At 39.1% G+C, this 13,634-nt stretch overlaps 1 protein-coding gene across 1 annotated transcript in view; it reads right to left on the reverse strand.

Annotated features, from left to right (window-relative positions):
• LOC130678893 (zinc finger X-chromosomal protein-like) overlaps positions 1 to 13,634 on the reverse strand; it is a 49,210-nt gene that overhangs the window by 21,848 nt on the left and 13,728 nt on the right. Inside the window, exon 2 of the mRNA XM_057496200.1 lies at positions 798 to 886. Within this exon, the coding sequence (XP_057352183.1) occupies positions 798 to 858 (61 nt within the window). The 5' untranslated portion in view covers positions 859 to 886. The remainder of the gene's footprint in view (positions 1 to 797; positions 887 to 13,634) is intronic.

The following is a 13,634-nucleotide window of genomic DNA, read 5'->3' on the forward strand; positions in this document are numbered from 1 at the left end:
TTGGAGGGACATAAATCTTTGGGGACCAGAATGCAGACAATGAGGCAGAATGGTATCTTAAAAATATCCAAACCCAAATTCCTGGATCTTGTAAATATGTTATGTGACATGGTTAAAATAAAACCATGCAGATATAACTAAGGTTTGGGGATTAGATAGGTAGATTGTCTTGGGTGAGCTTCTGACTGGAATCAAGGAGATATTGGAAGGAAATGGCAAAAAGACCCAAAACATGAGAAAGACTCAATTGCTACAACCAGAGGCAGCATAGCATGGGCTGCCTGCAAAATGGCCCTAACAGGCAATAAGGAAACAAGAATCTCCATTTTAAAACCACAAGGAACTAAGTTTGGCCAAAAGTATGAATGTTTTTGAAAGAAGATTCCTCCTCAGAGGCTCCAAAAAGGAGTGCAACTCTGACAACAGTTTGGTTTTAGCTTTGTGAAACTACAGAGAACCCTTTGAGCCACAATGACCTACAAATTGGCATTATTTTAGATCACTAGGTATGTGGAAATGAAGTGGTGCACAATAGAAAATACAAGGAGAAAAAATAAAAATTTTCAAAGGGAGGACTAATAGGACTTAGAGGATTACTGTGGAAAAAGAATAATTAAAGATAACAGATATTAATAATTGATGGTATTACTGACAAGAATATGAGTTGGCTGTGAGATTTCGACAGGATAACAAAATACCCCAAGTATGAATCAATGTAAGATCTAGCAATTCATCTTCCTGATAAGTAACTCCAATCTGGATGATTCAAAGTATAATAACCTGAGAAACAGGTATACCTATTTCATCAAAAAATGAGTTTGGCTCTTGTGGCTGCAACTCAAGTTCATCTTCATCCATGGCCTCTGATTCTCATTAGTCACAGCTCCTAAAACCAAGGAATAAAGTATACCAAACATTAATTATTTTTATACCACATATTTAAAATGCCATAATTACATTTCTGAAATGCTCAAATCTCTTAACATTAAAAAATCAATGTAAAATAAAAACAAACACACTGATTTACTATGACACATGGGAAGTCACAACATAAGAGTAGCTAACACCAAATGCTAGTGATGTTGGAGGATTTTGATTGTTTTCATTATGGTACTACTTTATAAACTGCACGAATCTTAAGTGTTTAATCTTGATAAATATATATACATACACACACACATACATGTATGTAAACTTGTATTACCATTATTCAGATTCAGAATATAGAACATTTCTGAAACTCCAGAAGACTCCCTCTTGCCTCCTGTCCATCAACAGCCCAATAACTCTTTGAGGTTCAACTTTAATGAATTTGCAGAGTGCTAGGAGACTTTCGGCAAGATTTTATTATATCTTAAAGTATTCTGTAATCCTTCTACTAATAAATTACCAAATGATAAAAATTCAAAGTTCATAACAATGGTAAACACTCTTGAAATTTCTGCACAGCTTACAATGACCTCCTTAACTGACCTTCTGATTGCAGAAATACTTTTCATAGTATATTTACATTTCCAGGACACAGCTGAATTGGTACCAGCTATGAAAAAGCAAAAAATAAATTTATCTTTGAGCACAATAAAATTAAATTCCCATCTGTAAGATGTATGAAACCATAAGCAAAAGTTCTCCCTCTTTCTCTCTCCTGCTGACTAAAACTATAATATATGAACATGAGAGCTGAATAATGTCATTTAGCAAATATGACTTAGTTAGCAAGGGCAGCTGAAGAAAAACCAGTCCCAACTCCCAACACCAAAAAAGTTAAAATACAAAGAATCTAGTACATGCTTGAAAGGCAAGTGAGTAGAGAGAGGGAACAGAAGGGGAGGTTTACCAGGGGCAATGATTTACTTACATTGTTAAGCACTACACAAAATTAGCTGGCTTTCCTATCTCCACTTTCTCACTTTCTAAAAGCATATTCAACAGTAGTATCAGGTGAAGTTTCTTTAATCTTGTTCATTTTTGCTGACAATATACAAAACATAAACTTGTTAAAATTTCAAGTAATACAGGATATTCTCTACATTCGTGCTCTGTCACTTGGGGCCTAGATCCTGGAATGGAAAGGCAGGCCCTCCCAGAGTTAACCAACTCCTAGAGGTGGCAAACACCTTCTCTGCTGCTGCAAGCTGATAAAGAAATGAACCAATTACAGCCCCCACAGCTAGCCATCCAACTACATACCAAGTCAACATGCCACACCTTCCTGGAAATAAGAATGGCCAAGTACCAAACAACTAAGCACAGTCCCTTTTCAAAGACCTCTATAATTACTTATATTATACAATCTTGAGCTTAGCATAGTGCCCATTTCTTCCCACCAGAAGCCTTAAGACTCTGGGCCATGACTCCTGACCAACTCTGGTTCTTCCCTTTTGTGGCCCTTTATGGAATGGCATGCTTTCTCTCTCCACTTTCATCTATAAGTATAAATTTCTCTCATTACAATTCTTGTAACTGATGTTTACCATGCCTAAGTAGAAAATCTTCGGTACATTTTAACACATGTGAAAATGAATTTCTAAAGCATACTTTAAATGATGCCACACATCTTTCAGAAAGTTTTAATGGCTCCCTAATGACTTCAAATAAAATTCTTGGTCTTCAATCCTGTAAGATCTGGCCACCTACCTTTCATTACTCTCACAATTTCCATTCACTCATTTTTACACCCTCCCTCCACCTTCCCCTATCTGTTTCTGTCGCTTCTGTCAAACAAAAATACATGTCTATAAAACTCAAAACGTATACTTGGTTCTGGCTTTTTTCTGCCTGAAATGTCTTTCCACATCATCTCTGCCTTTATTCATCTTCCCACATACATGCAAAAAGAAAATGCTAGAAACAAATCCTGCCTCCTCTGAATTTCCGCAGCACTTTGTCCTTCCTTCTTATTTGTAACTTTTGCCGTATGTCATGGTTACTTATGTTTATTGCTCAGACATTAAACTACAAGGTCCTTAAGTAAATATGTAAGAAACTCAGTTGTAATTTCTAACTTGTCACTTCTGACACATATCCAATTCATTTCAAGAAACAGCAGATCTTATGACATATTCAAAATAATTCATGATGGCTATATTAATAAATATTTTTCAACCACAAAAATGGAAAATGTACATAGCTAAGTAAGTTTTTACTACTACCTCTTACCCCAAACTCTCTGGCTTTGTACTTCTTTTCCTTTTTATTTTACTATAAAAGAATAAATGCAAAAATTTACTGCAAGACATTATAAATTTAAATTAAATAAAATCTTATGAAATTAAGACATAAGGATTAAAAGTGATTTGTTATTTGAAGTGTCTTCTAGTTTCCCTACAAAAATCAGTATCATTAACTCTAGCAAAAGTTCAGCCTGGAATATCACACCTGAGTAAGAGTTTTCTACTGTCCTGGCCTCAAAGAACACTGATTAAGACAATCACACACAGGTTAGAGAGCCTTTGTGGACAAGATGTCAGCAGAGAAATTCCAGCACTATTAAGGGGAGAAAAAAGAAATCAAGATTGAACAGACTGAGGAAGGTAGACAAGCAGTTTCACTTTATCCTTATCACCCCTCCTCCAAGGCAGCATAGCTCAGTGCCCAGAAAGTCCTGCTTGGCCCACATTTCTCCCATGAAGAAAATGAGAAAATGTGAGTGAGTGCCCAGATTTCCCAGTTGTGCAGGATGCTCCATAGAGATCCATTTCTTTCTCAACCCATAGAGAATAATTGAAGTTTTGCTGCTTGACCAGATGGCAGGGAGAGGTTGTGAGAACAAAAGCCAGGGGTCTTGCAAGAAATTAAGACTCCACTTAAAACCCCACAAACTGCTGGGAATGCCTGGCCTATAGATCCCACCAACTGACCCACAGGAACCTGATGCTATACATGGCTCACCTACACACATCATCCCAAACACATCATCCCAAACCAGGGCTGGTTCCCAACAAATTCAAGAGTAGACCTGATTCTGGGACAGAGAAATGACACAAACTTGAGGATTCAGCACCACACTAGCAAAAGCAACTACAGGACTCACAGTACCCAAGATTTCAAGGAACATTAAAAAGAAATCAAGCTGGAGCAAAGAAAGACGGCCTGGGACTGCAGTTTAAGGAAGCTGTCTGCAAGCCAAAGAGAGAGGCCTGCTGGCACCTTGATCTGGGACTTTGAGCCTCCAGAATTAAGAAGAAACTGGTCAAGAAGAGCCAAGATGGTAGCGTGAGTAGAACAGCGGAAATCTCCTCCCAAAACCATATATATTTTTGAAAATACAACAAATACAACTATTCCTAAAAGAGAGACAGAAGATACAGGACAACAGCCAGACTACATCCACACCCAATGCCATGCGAAGGGGTAAGATACAAGCCATGGCCCTGCAGGACCCAAGCACCCCTAACCCCAGGATGTGGTGGGAGGACAGGAGACGGAGCGGGAAGGGGGAGGGAGCACAGGAATTCTAAATAGCCAGCCTTAGCCATCTGCACCAGAGCACAGGCACACAGTGCACACAGTGCATGCGTGGGGTGCTGGAAATGAGGGTAACAGGAGAGTAAGACCTGTGAGTGGATCCCCGAAGCTGGCGCCCTGGGGACAATGAAAAGCGAGTGCTTTTTCAAAGTCTTAAAGGGAAAGGGACCCCACAGCTGGATGGAAGGGTCCCGGGACACAGCACAGCAGCTGGGAATCCCAGGGAACTACGGGCGCCCTAACTCCTGGGCAGCAGTGCAGCTCGGAGGCTCCTCATGGCAATAAATACCTTCCCACCTGTTTCCCCTCTGACGCAGCTCTGCCATACTGGAGGAGCAGACTGAGGCCAACCACGCCCACAGCAATCATGGAGCTTAACTACTCAGCGGCTGGAAAAGAATCAGAGGCGCTGTCTGTGCACAACTGCTCAGCACAAGCCACTACAGGTCGTGGTTCTCCCAGGAGAGGAGGGCCACAAACCAGCAAGACCTGATGTTCTCCCAGTCAACACATGCACCAGCTGCGCACAACTACCTCTATCACCATGAAAAGGCAAAGAATTTGACACAGACCAAAATCACAGAGTCAACCGCTGAGGAGACAGACCTAATCACTCTTCCTGAAAAAGAATTCAAAATAAAGGTCATAACCACGCTGACAGAGCTGCAGAGAAATATGCAAGACCTAAGGGATGACGTCTGCAGGGAGATTATAGAAATAAAACAATCTCTGGAAGGATTTATAAGTAGAATGGATAAGATGCAAGAGGCATTTGATGGAACAGAAATCAGAGAACAGGAATGCATAGAAGCTGATGCAAAGAGAGAAAAAAGGATCTCAAGGAATAAAACAATATTAAGAGACCTGTGTGACCAATCCAAAAGGAACAATCTCCGCATTGTAGGGGTACCAGAAGAAGAAGAAGAGAGAGAAAAAGGGATAGAAAGTGTCTCTGAAGAAATAATGGCTGAAAAATTCCCCAAACTGGGGGAGGAAATACTCAGACCACAGAAGAACACAAAACTCCAAACAGAAAGGACCAAAGTTGGTAAACACCAAGACACATAATAATTAAAATGGCAAATATCAAAGACAAGGACAGAGATTTAAAGGCAGCTAGAGAGAGGAAAAAGGTCACCTACAAAGGAATACCCATCAGGCTATCATCAGACTTCTCAACAGAAAAGTTACAGGCCAGAAGAGAATGGCATGATATCTTTAATGCAATGAACAGAAAGGCCTTGAACCAAGAATACTGTATCCAGCACGATTATCATTTAAATATGAAGGAGGGATTAAACAATTCCCAGACAAGCAAAAGTAGAGGGAATTTGCCTCCCACAAAACACCTCTACAGGACATCTTATAGGGACTGCTCTAGATGGGAGCACTCCTAAAATGAGCACAGAACAAAACACCCAAAATATGAAGAATGGAGGAGGAGAAATAAGAAGGGAGAGAAATAATCATTGGACTGTGTTTATAACAGCTCAACAAGCGAGTTAAGTTAGATAGTAAGGTAGTAAACAACCTAACCTTGAACCTTTGGCAACCACGAATCTAAAGCCTGCAATGGCAATAAGTACATATCTTTCAATAATCACCCTAAATGTAAATGGACTGAATGCACCAATCAAAAGAAACAGAGTAACAGAATGGATAAAAAAGCAACCATCTATATGCTGTTTACAAGAGACTCACCTCAAATCTAAAGACATGCACAGATTGAAAGTCAAGGGATGGAAAAAGATATTTCATGAAAACAACAGAGAGAAAAAAAGCAAATGGTGCAATACTAGTATCAGACAAAATAGACTTCAAAATAAAGAAAGTAATAAGAGATAAAGGACCTTACATAATGATAAAGGGCTCAGTCCAACAAGAGGATATAACCATTATAAACATATATGCATCCAATACAGGAGCACCAATATATGTGAAACACATACGAACAGAATTAAAGGAGGAAATAGAATGCAATGCATTCGTTTTGGGAGACTTTAACACACCACTCACTCCAAAGGACAGATCCAACAGACAGAAAATAAGTAAGGACACAGAGGCACTGAACAACACACTAGAACAGATGGACCTAATAGACATCTATAGAACTCTACATCCAAAAGCAACAAGATACACATTCTTCTCAAGTGCACATGGAACATTCTCCAGAATAGACCACATACTAGGCCACAAAAAGAGCCTCAGTAAATAAATTCCGAAAGATTGAAATCCTACCAACCAACTTTTCAGACCACAAAGCTAGAAATAAATTGTACAAAGTATGCAAAACAGCTCACAAGCACATGGAGGCTTAACAATATACTCCTAAATAATCAATGGATCAACGACCAAATTAAAATGGAGATCCAGCGATATATGGGAACAAATGACAACAACAACACAAAGCCCTAACTTCTGTGGGACAGAGCAAAAGCAGTCTTAAGAGGAAAGTATATCGCAATCGAGGCATATTTAAAGAAGGAAGAACAATCCCAAATGAATAGTCTAATGTCACAATTATCAAAGTTGGAAAAAGAAGAACAAATGTTGCCTATGGTCAGCAGACAGAGGGACATAATAAAGATCAGAGAAGAAATAAATAAAACTGGGAATAAAACAATACAGAAAATCAATGAAACCAAGAGCTGGTTCTTCAAGAAAATAAACAAAATTGATGAGCCTCTAGCCAGACTTATTAAGAGAAAAAGAGAGTCAACACACATCGACAGAATTAGAAATGAGAAAGGAAACATCACGACGGACCCAACAGAAATACAAAGAATTATTAGAGACTACTATGAAAACCTATATGTCAACAAGCTGGAAAACCTAGAAGAAATGGACAACTTCCTAGAAAAATACAACCTTCCAAGACTGACCAAGGAAGAAACATAAAAGTTAAACAAATTATGAGCAAAGAAATTGAAATGGTAATCAAAAAGCTACCCAAGAAAAATATCCCAGGCCATATGGATTTACCTCGGAATTTTATCAGACATACAGAGAAGACCTAACACCCATTCTCCTTAAAGTTTTTCAAAAAGTAGAAGAGGAGGGAATACTCCCAAACTCATTCTATGAAGCCAACATCATCCTAATACCAAAACCAGGCAAAGACCCCACCAAAAAAGAAAACTACACACCAATAGACCTGATGAACATAGATGCAAAAATACTCAACAAAATATTAGCAAACCAAATTCAAAAATACATCAAAAAGATCATCCATCGTGATCAAGTTGGATTTATGCCAGGGATGCAAGGATGGTACAACATTAGAAAATCCATCAACATCATCCACTGCATCAACAAAAAGAAGGACAAAAACTACGTAATCATCTCCATAGATGCTGAAAAAGCATTCGACAAAATTCAACATCCATTCATGATAAAAACTCTCAACAAAATGGGTATAGAGGGCAAGTACCTCAACATAATAAAGGCCATATATGATAAACCCACAGCCAACATCATACTGAACAGCGAGAGGCCGAAAGCTTTTCCTCTGAGTTCGGGAATGAGACAGGGATACCCACTCTCCCCACTGTTATTCAACATAGTACTGGAGGTCCTGGTCATGGCAATGAGACAAAACAAAGAAATACAAGGAATCCAGCTTGGTAAAGAAGAAGTCAAACTGTCACTATTCACAGATGACATGATATTGTACATAAAAAACCCTAAAGATCCCACTGCAAAGCTACTAGAACTAATATCATAATTCAGCAAAGTTTCACGATACAAAATTAACACATAGATATCTGTGGCTTTCCTATACACTAACAATGAACTAATAGAAAGAGAAATCAGGAAAACAATTCCATTCACAACAGCATCAAAAAGAATAAAATACCTAGGAATAAACCTAACTAAGGAAGTGAAAGACCTATACCCTGAAAACTGCAAGACACTCTTAAGAGAAATTAAAAGAGGTCATTAACAACTGGAAACTCATCCCATGCTCCTGGCTAGGAAGAATTAATATCATCGAAATGGCCATCCTGCCCAATGCAATATACAGATTCGATGCAATCCCTATCAAATTACCAACAGCATGCTTCAATGAACTGGAACAAATAGTTCAAAACTTCATATGGAACCGACAAAGACCCCGAATAGCCAAAGCAATCCTGGGAAGGAAGAATAAAGTGGGGGGGATCTCACTCCCCAACTTCAAGCTCTGCTACAAAGCCACAGTAATCAAGACAATTTGGTACTGGCACAAGAACAGAGCCACAGACCAGTGGAACAGACTAGAGACTCCAGACATTAACCCAAACATATATGGCCAATTAATATACAATAAAGGAGCCACGGACATACAATGGGGAAAGGACAGTCATTTCAACAGATGGTGCTGGTAAAACTGGACAGCTACATGTAAGAGAATGAAACTGGGTCACTAACCTCATACACAAAAGTAAATTCGAAATGGATCAAAGACCTGAATGTAAGTCATGAAACCGTAAAACTCTTAGAAAAAAACAGGCAAAAATCTCATGGACATAAACATGAGTGACTTCTTCATGAATGTATCTCCCCGGGCAAGGGAAACAAAGGCAAAAATGAACAAGTAGGACTTTATCAAGCTAAAAAGCTTCTGTTCAGCAAAGGACACCATCAATAGAACAAAAATGTATGCTACAGTATGGGAAAACATATTCATAAATGACAGATCCGATAAAGGACTGACATCCAAAATATATAAAGAGTTCACACACCTCAACAAACCGAAAGCAAATAATCCAATTAAAAAATGGGCAGAGGAGCTGAATAGACAGTTCTCTAAAGAAGAAATCCAGATGGCCAACAGGCACATGAAAAGATGCTCCACATTGCTGATCATCAGAGAAATGCAAATTAAAATAACAATGAGATATCACCTCACACCAGCAAGGATCGCCATCATTGAAAAGACAAACAACAACAAATGTTGGCGAGGCTGTGGAGGAAGGGGAACCATCCTACACTGCTGGTGGGAATGTAAATTAGTTCAACCATTGTGGAAAGCAGTATGGAGGTTTCTCAGAATGCTCAAAATAGAAATACCATTTGAACCAGGATTTCCACTTCTAGGAATTTACCCTAAGAATGCAGCAGGCCAGTTTGAAAAAGACAGATGCACCCCTATGTTTATCACAGCACTATTTACAGTAGCGAAGAAATGGAAGCAACCTAACTGTCCATCAGTAGATGAATGGATAAAGAAGATGTGGTACATATACACAATGGAATACTACTCAGCCATAAGAAGAAAACAAATCCTACCATTTGCAACAACATGGATGGAGCTAGGGGGTGTTATGCTCAGTGAAGTAAGCCAGGCAGAGAAAGACAAATACCAAACAATTTCACTCATATGTGGAGTATAAGAACAAGGAAAAACTGAAGGAACAAAACAGCAGCAGAATCACAGAATCCAAGAATGGACTAACAGTTATGAAAAGGAAAGGGACTGGGGACAATGGGAGGGAAGGTATGGATAAGGGCGGGGAAGAAGAAAGGGGGTATTATGATTAGCACGTATAATGTGGGGTGGGGTACGGGGACGGCTGTGCAACACAGAGAAGATAAGGAGTGATTCTACAACATCTTACTACGCTGATGGACAGTGACTGTAATGGGGTTTGTGGGGGGGACTTGGTGAAGGGGGGACCCTAGTAAACATAATGTTCTTCATGTAATTGTAGGTGTATGATAACAAAATTTAAAAAAAGAAATTAAGGACACCACCAAAGAAACTAAAAGTTTTCAGGAATCAACTTCAAAGAAATGGGTAACCACAATTTGCCATAAAGAATTTGAAGTCGCTGTTTCAAAGAAGCTCAGGAAGCCATAAGAAAAACACAATTTAACAAAATCAGGAAAACAGTACATGAACAAATGAGAAGTCTAAAATTTAGAGAGAGAGATCAGAAAAAAAGAACAAACAGTAATTCTGGAGCTGAAAAATACACCAAATGAAATGAAAAACACAACAGAAAGCATCAACAACTCAGTAAAAAAACCATGAAATAAAAAACAGGTCTTTTGTAATTTAGTCAGAGGTAAAAAGAGAAAAAAGAATGAAGAGTAAAGATAACCTATGTGTGAGGATTAAAGACGGTAACCTCCTCCTAAAACCTCATATAATAGGAAAATACAATTAATACAACTAATACTGAAAAAGCAACAGGAAAGAACGCTGCTCTAGACTGCATACACCTGGAGAAAAGAGCAAACCTCATGGAAAAGGGTAATGTACCAAAGCCTTGATCAGGTGTGTCCCAATCCCTTCCCCCACCCCAGCTCATTGACGGGAGGAAGACAAACAGAGAGGGAGTGGAGGCCTTGGACTGCTGAACTTCTAGCTCTGAAGATCTGCTCTGGGATCATGAAGCTACATTGCATGTTGCTCTGGCGATTAGTAGGGTAGGAAAGCTAAAACAGGTGGAATACCCAGACAGATTGAGGTTACAGCTACTTGGAAAACAGGGATCCATATCCAGCTGATCTAGGTGGACAAACTGAGAGAATTCCTAAAAGCCAGAGGGCTGCTAAAGGGGCAAGGATTGCACAGAGCTTACTGCTCAGGAGAAAGGACAGACAGACTAAATTGTTCAGGTGCAGTCTGCCCAGCAGGCTGGGAGCTTAAACGATCTTCAGGTGCTCCATCCCCCTGGCTGGCTATGCAGATTCAAGGCCCCCCCACCACTGTGATTCACAGCCTGCTGCGCCTTCCTCCCAGCAAGGCTGCACCTGGCTCGCAAAATGGCAGCCTTGCCCTTGTGTCAGGCCACCCAGCGGAAAGCCCAGCCTATGGCAGCTACAATCCCAAAGCATAGAGGGTTACTACACCAGTGTGTTCGGCTCACTGGTTCTGACAGTGGAGACTGGCATAGTGACCAGGAAGCAGGGAACAGCTCTTTCTTACCCCAAGGCAGCAGCACCACTCCTCTTCAACCCCTGACATCACTCCAGGGGGTGAGCAGCTCCAGAGAGTAGAGCTTATGGGCACTAGAGGGCGCCACATACAAACATGAACCATCAAAGGAACCTGGTTCAAAGGAAACTCCAGAAAAAGGACTGAGTGGGAACTTGCTCTTAGAGATACACAAAAATATTCAAGAACTCAGGAACGAATTTAGGACAGAGATCCAATTGTTCAAGAACACAATGGAGGGTATTAAAAGCAGATTAGATATGATGGAGGCAATAAATGCAATAGAAATTAGAGAAAAGGAATACAAAGAAGCTGAGGCACAGAGAGAAAAAAAGGATCTCTAGGAACAAAAGAATATTGAGAACTGTGTGACCAATCCAAACAGAACAATATTTGCATTATAGGTGTACCAGAAGAGAGAGAAAAAGGGATAGAAAATGTCTTTAAGTAATTGCTAAAAACTTCCCCAATCTGCGGAAGAGGATAGTCTTTCAGGCCATTGACGTTCACAGGTCTCCAAACACAAAGGACCCAAGGAGGAAAACACCAAGAGATATAATAATTAAAATGGCAAAGATTAAGAAAAAGGACAGACTATTAAAAGCAGTCAGAGAAAGAAGTAAGATCACATACAAAGGGAAACCCATCACGCTATCATCAGACTTCTCAGCAGAAACCTTACAGGCCAGAAGGAAGTGACATGATATATTCAATGCAATAAAACAGAAGGGCCTCAAACCAAGAATATATTATCTGGCAAGATTATAATTTAATTTGAAGGGAGGACTGAACAATTTTCAGATAAGCAAAAGCTGAGAGAATTTACCTCCCACAAACCATCTCTACAGTGTATTTTGGAGGGAGTGCTATAGACGAACGTGTTCCTAAGGTCAAACAGCTGTAACCAGAGGTAATAAAAAGAGATAGACAAAAAGTACAGAACATGATATCTAATATATAAAGATGGAGGATAAAGAAAAGGAGGGGGAAAAAAAGAACCTCTGGATTGTTTGTAACAGCATATATTAACTGAGTTAAATTAGACTCTTAGACAGTAAGGAAGTTAACCTTGAACCTTTCGTAAGTATAAATCTAAAGACTGCATTGGAAGTAAGTACATACCTATCAATAATCACCCTAAATGTAAATGGTCTCAATGCACCAATCAAAAGACAGAGTCACTGAATGGACTAGAAAACAAGACCCATCTATATGCTGCCTAAAAGAAACACACTTCAAACCCAAAGACATCCCCAGACTAAAAGTGAAGGGATGGAAAAAGATATTCATGCAACTAACAGAGAGAAAAAAGCAGGTATTACTTACAGTACTTGTATCAGACAAAACAGACTTTAAAACAAAGTAACAAGAGACAAAGAAGGACATTATATAATGAAAAAGGGGTCAATCCAACTAGAGGACATAACCATTATAAATATCTATGAACTCAACACAGGAGCACCAACATATGTGAAACAAATACTAACAGAATTAAAAGGGGAAATAGAATGCAATGCATTCATTCACTCTGGGAGACTTCAAAAGTCCACTCAATCCAAAGGATTTATCAACCAGACAGAAAATAAGTAAGGAGACAGAAGCACTAGACAACACATTAGGAAAGACAGACCAAACAGATATCTACAGAACTATCCACCCAAAAGTAGCAGGATACATTCTTCTCAAGTGCACAGTGAACATTTTCAAGAACAGATCATATACTAGGCCACAAAAAGAGCCTCAGTAAATTCCAAAAGATCAAAATTGTCCCAACCAGCTTCTCAGACCACAAAGGTATGAAACTAGAAATTACACAAAGAAAATGAAAAGCCCACAAACATATGGAAGCTTAACAATACACTTCTAAAAAAGCAGTGGATCAACGATCAAATAAACACAGAGATCAAGCAATATAGGGAGACAAATGACAACAATAATTCAACACCGCAAAATATCTGGGACGCTATGAAGGTGGTGCTAAAAGGGAAGTATATAGCAATACAGGCCTACTTCAGGAAAGAATAACAATCCTGTATGAACAGTCTAAACTCACAATTAACTAAACTAGAAAAAGAAAATCAAATGAGGCCCTAAGTCAGTAGAATGAGGGACATAATAAAGATTAGAATAGAAAGAAATAAAATCGAGAAGAATAAAAATAGAAAATGAAAGCAGGAGCTTTGAGAAAATAAACAATAGATGAAACTCTAGCAAGACATATCAAGAAAAAAGTGTACACACA

The sequence above is a fragment of the Manis pentadactyla genome, chromosome Y (genome assembly GCF_030020395.1).
Source record: "Manis pentadactyla isolate mManPen7 chromosome Y, mManPen7.hap1, whole genome shotgun sequence".
NCBI classification, from domain to species: Eukaryota; Metazoa; Chordata; class Mammalia; order Pholidota; family Manidae; genus Manis; species Manis pentadactyla.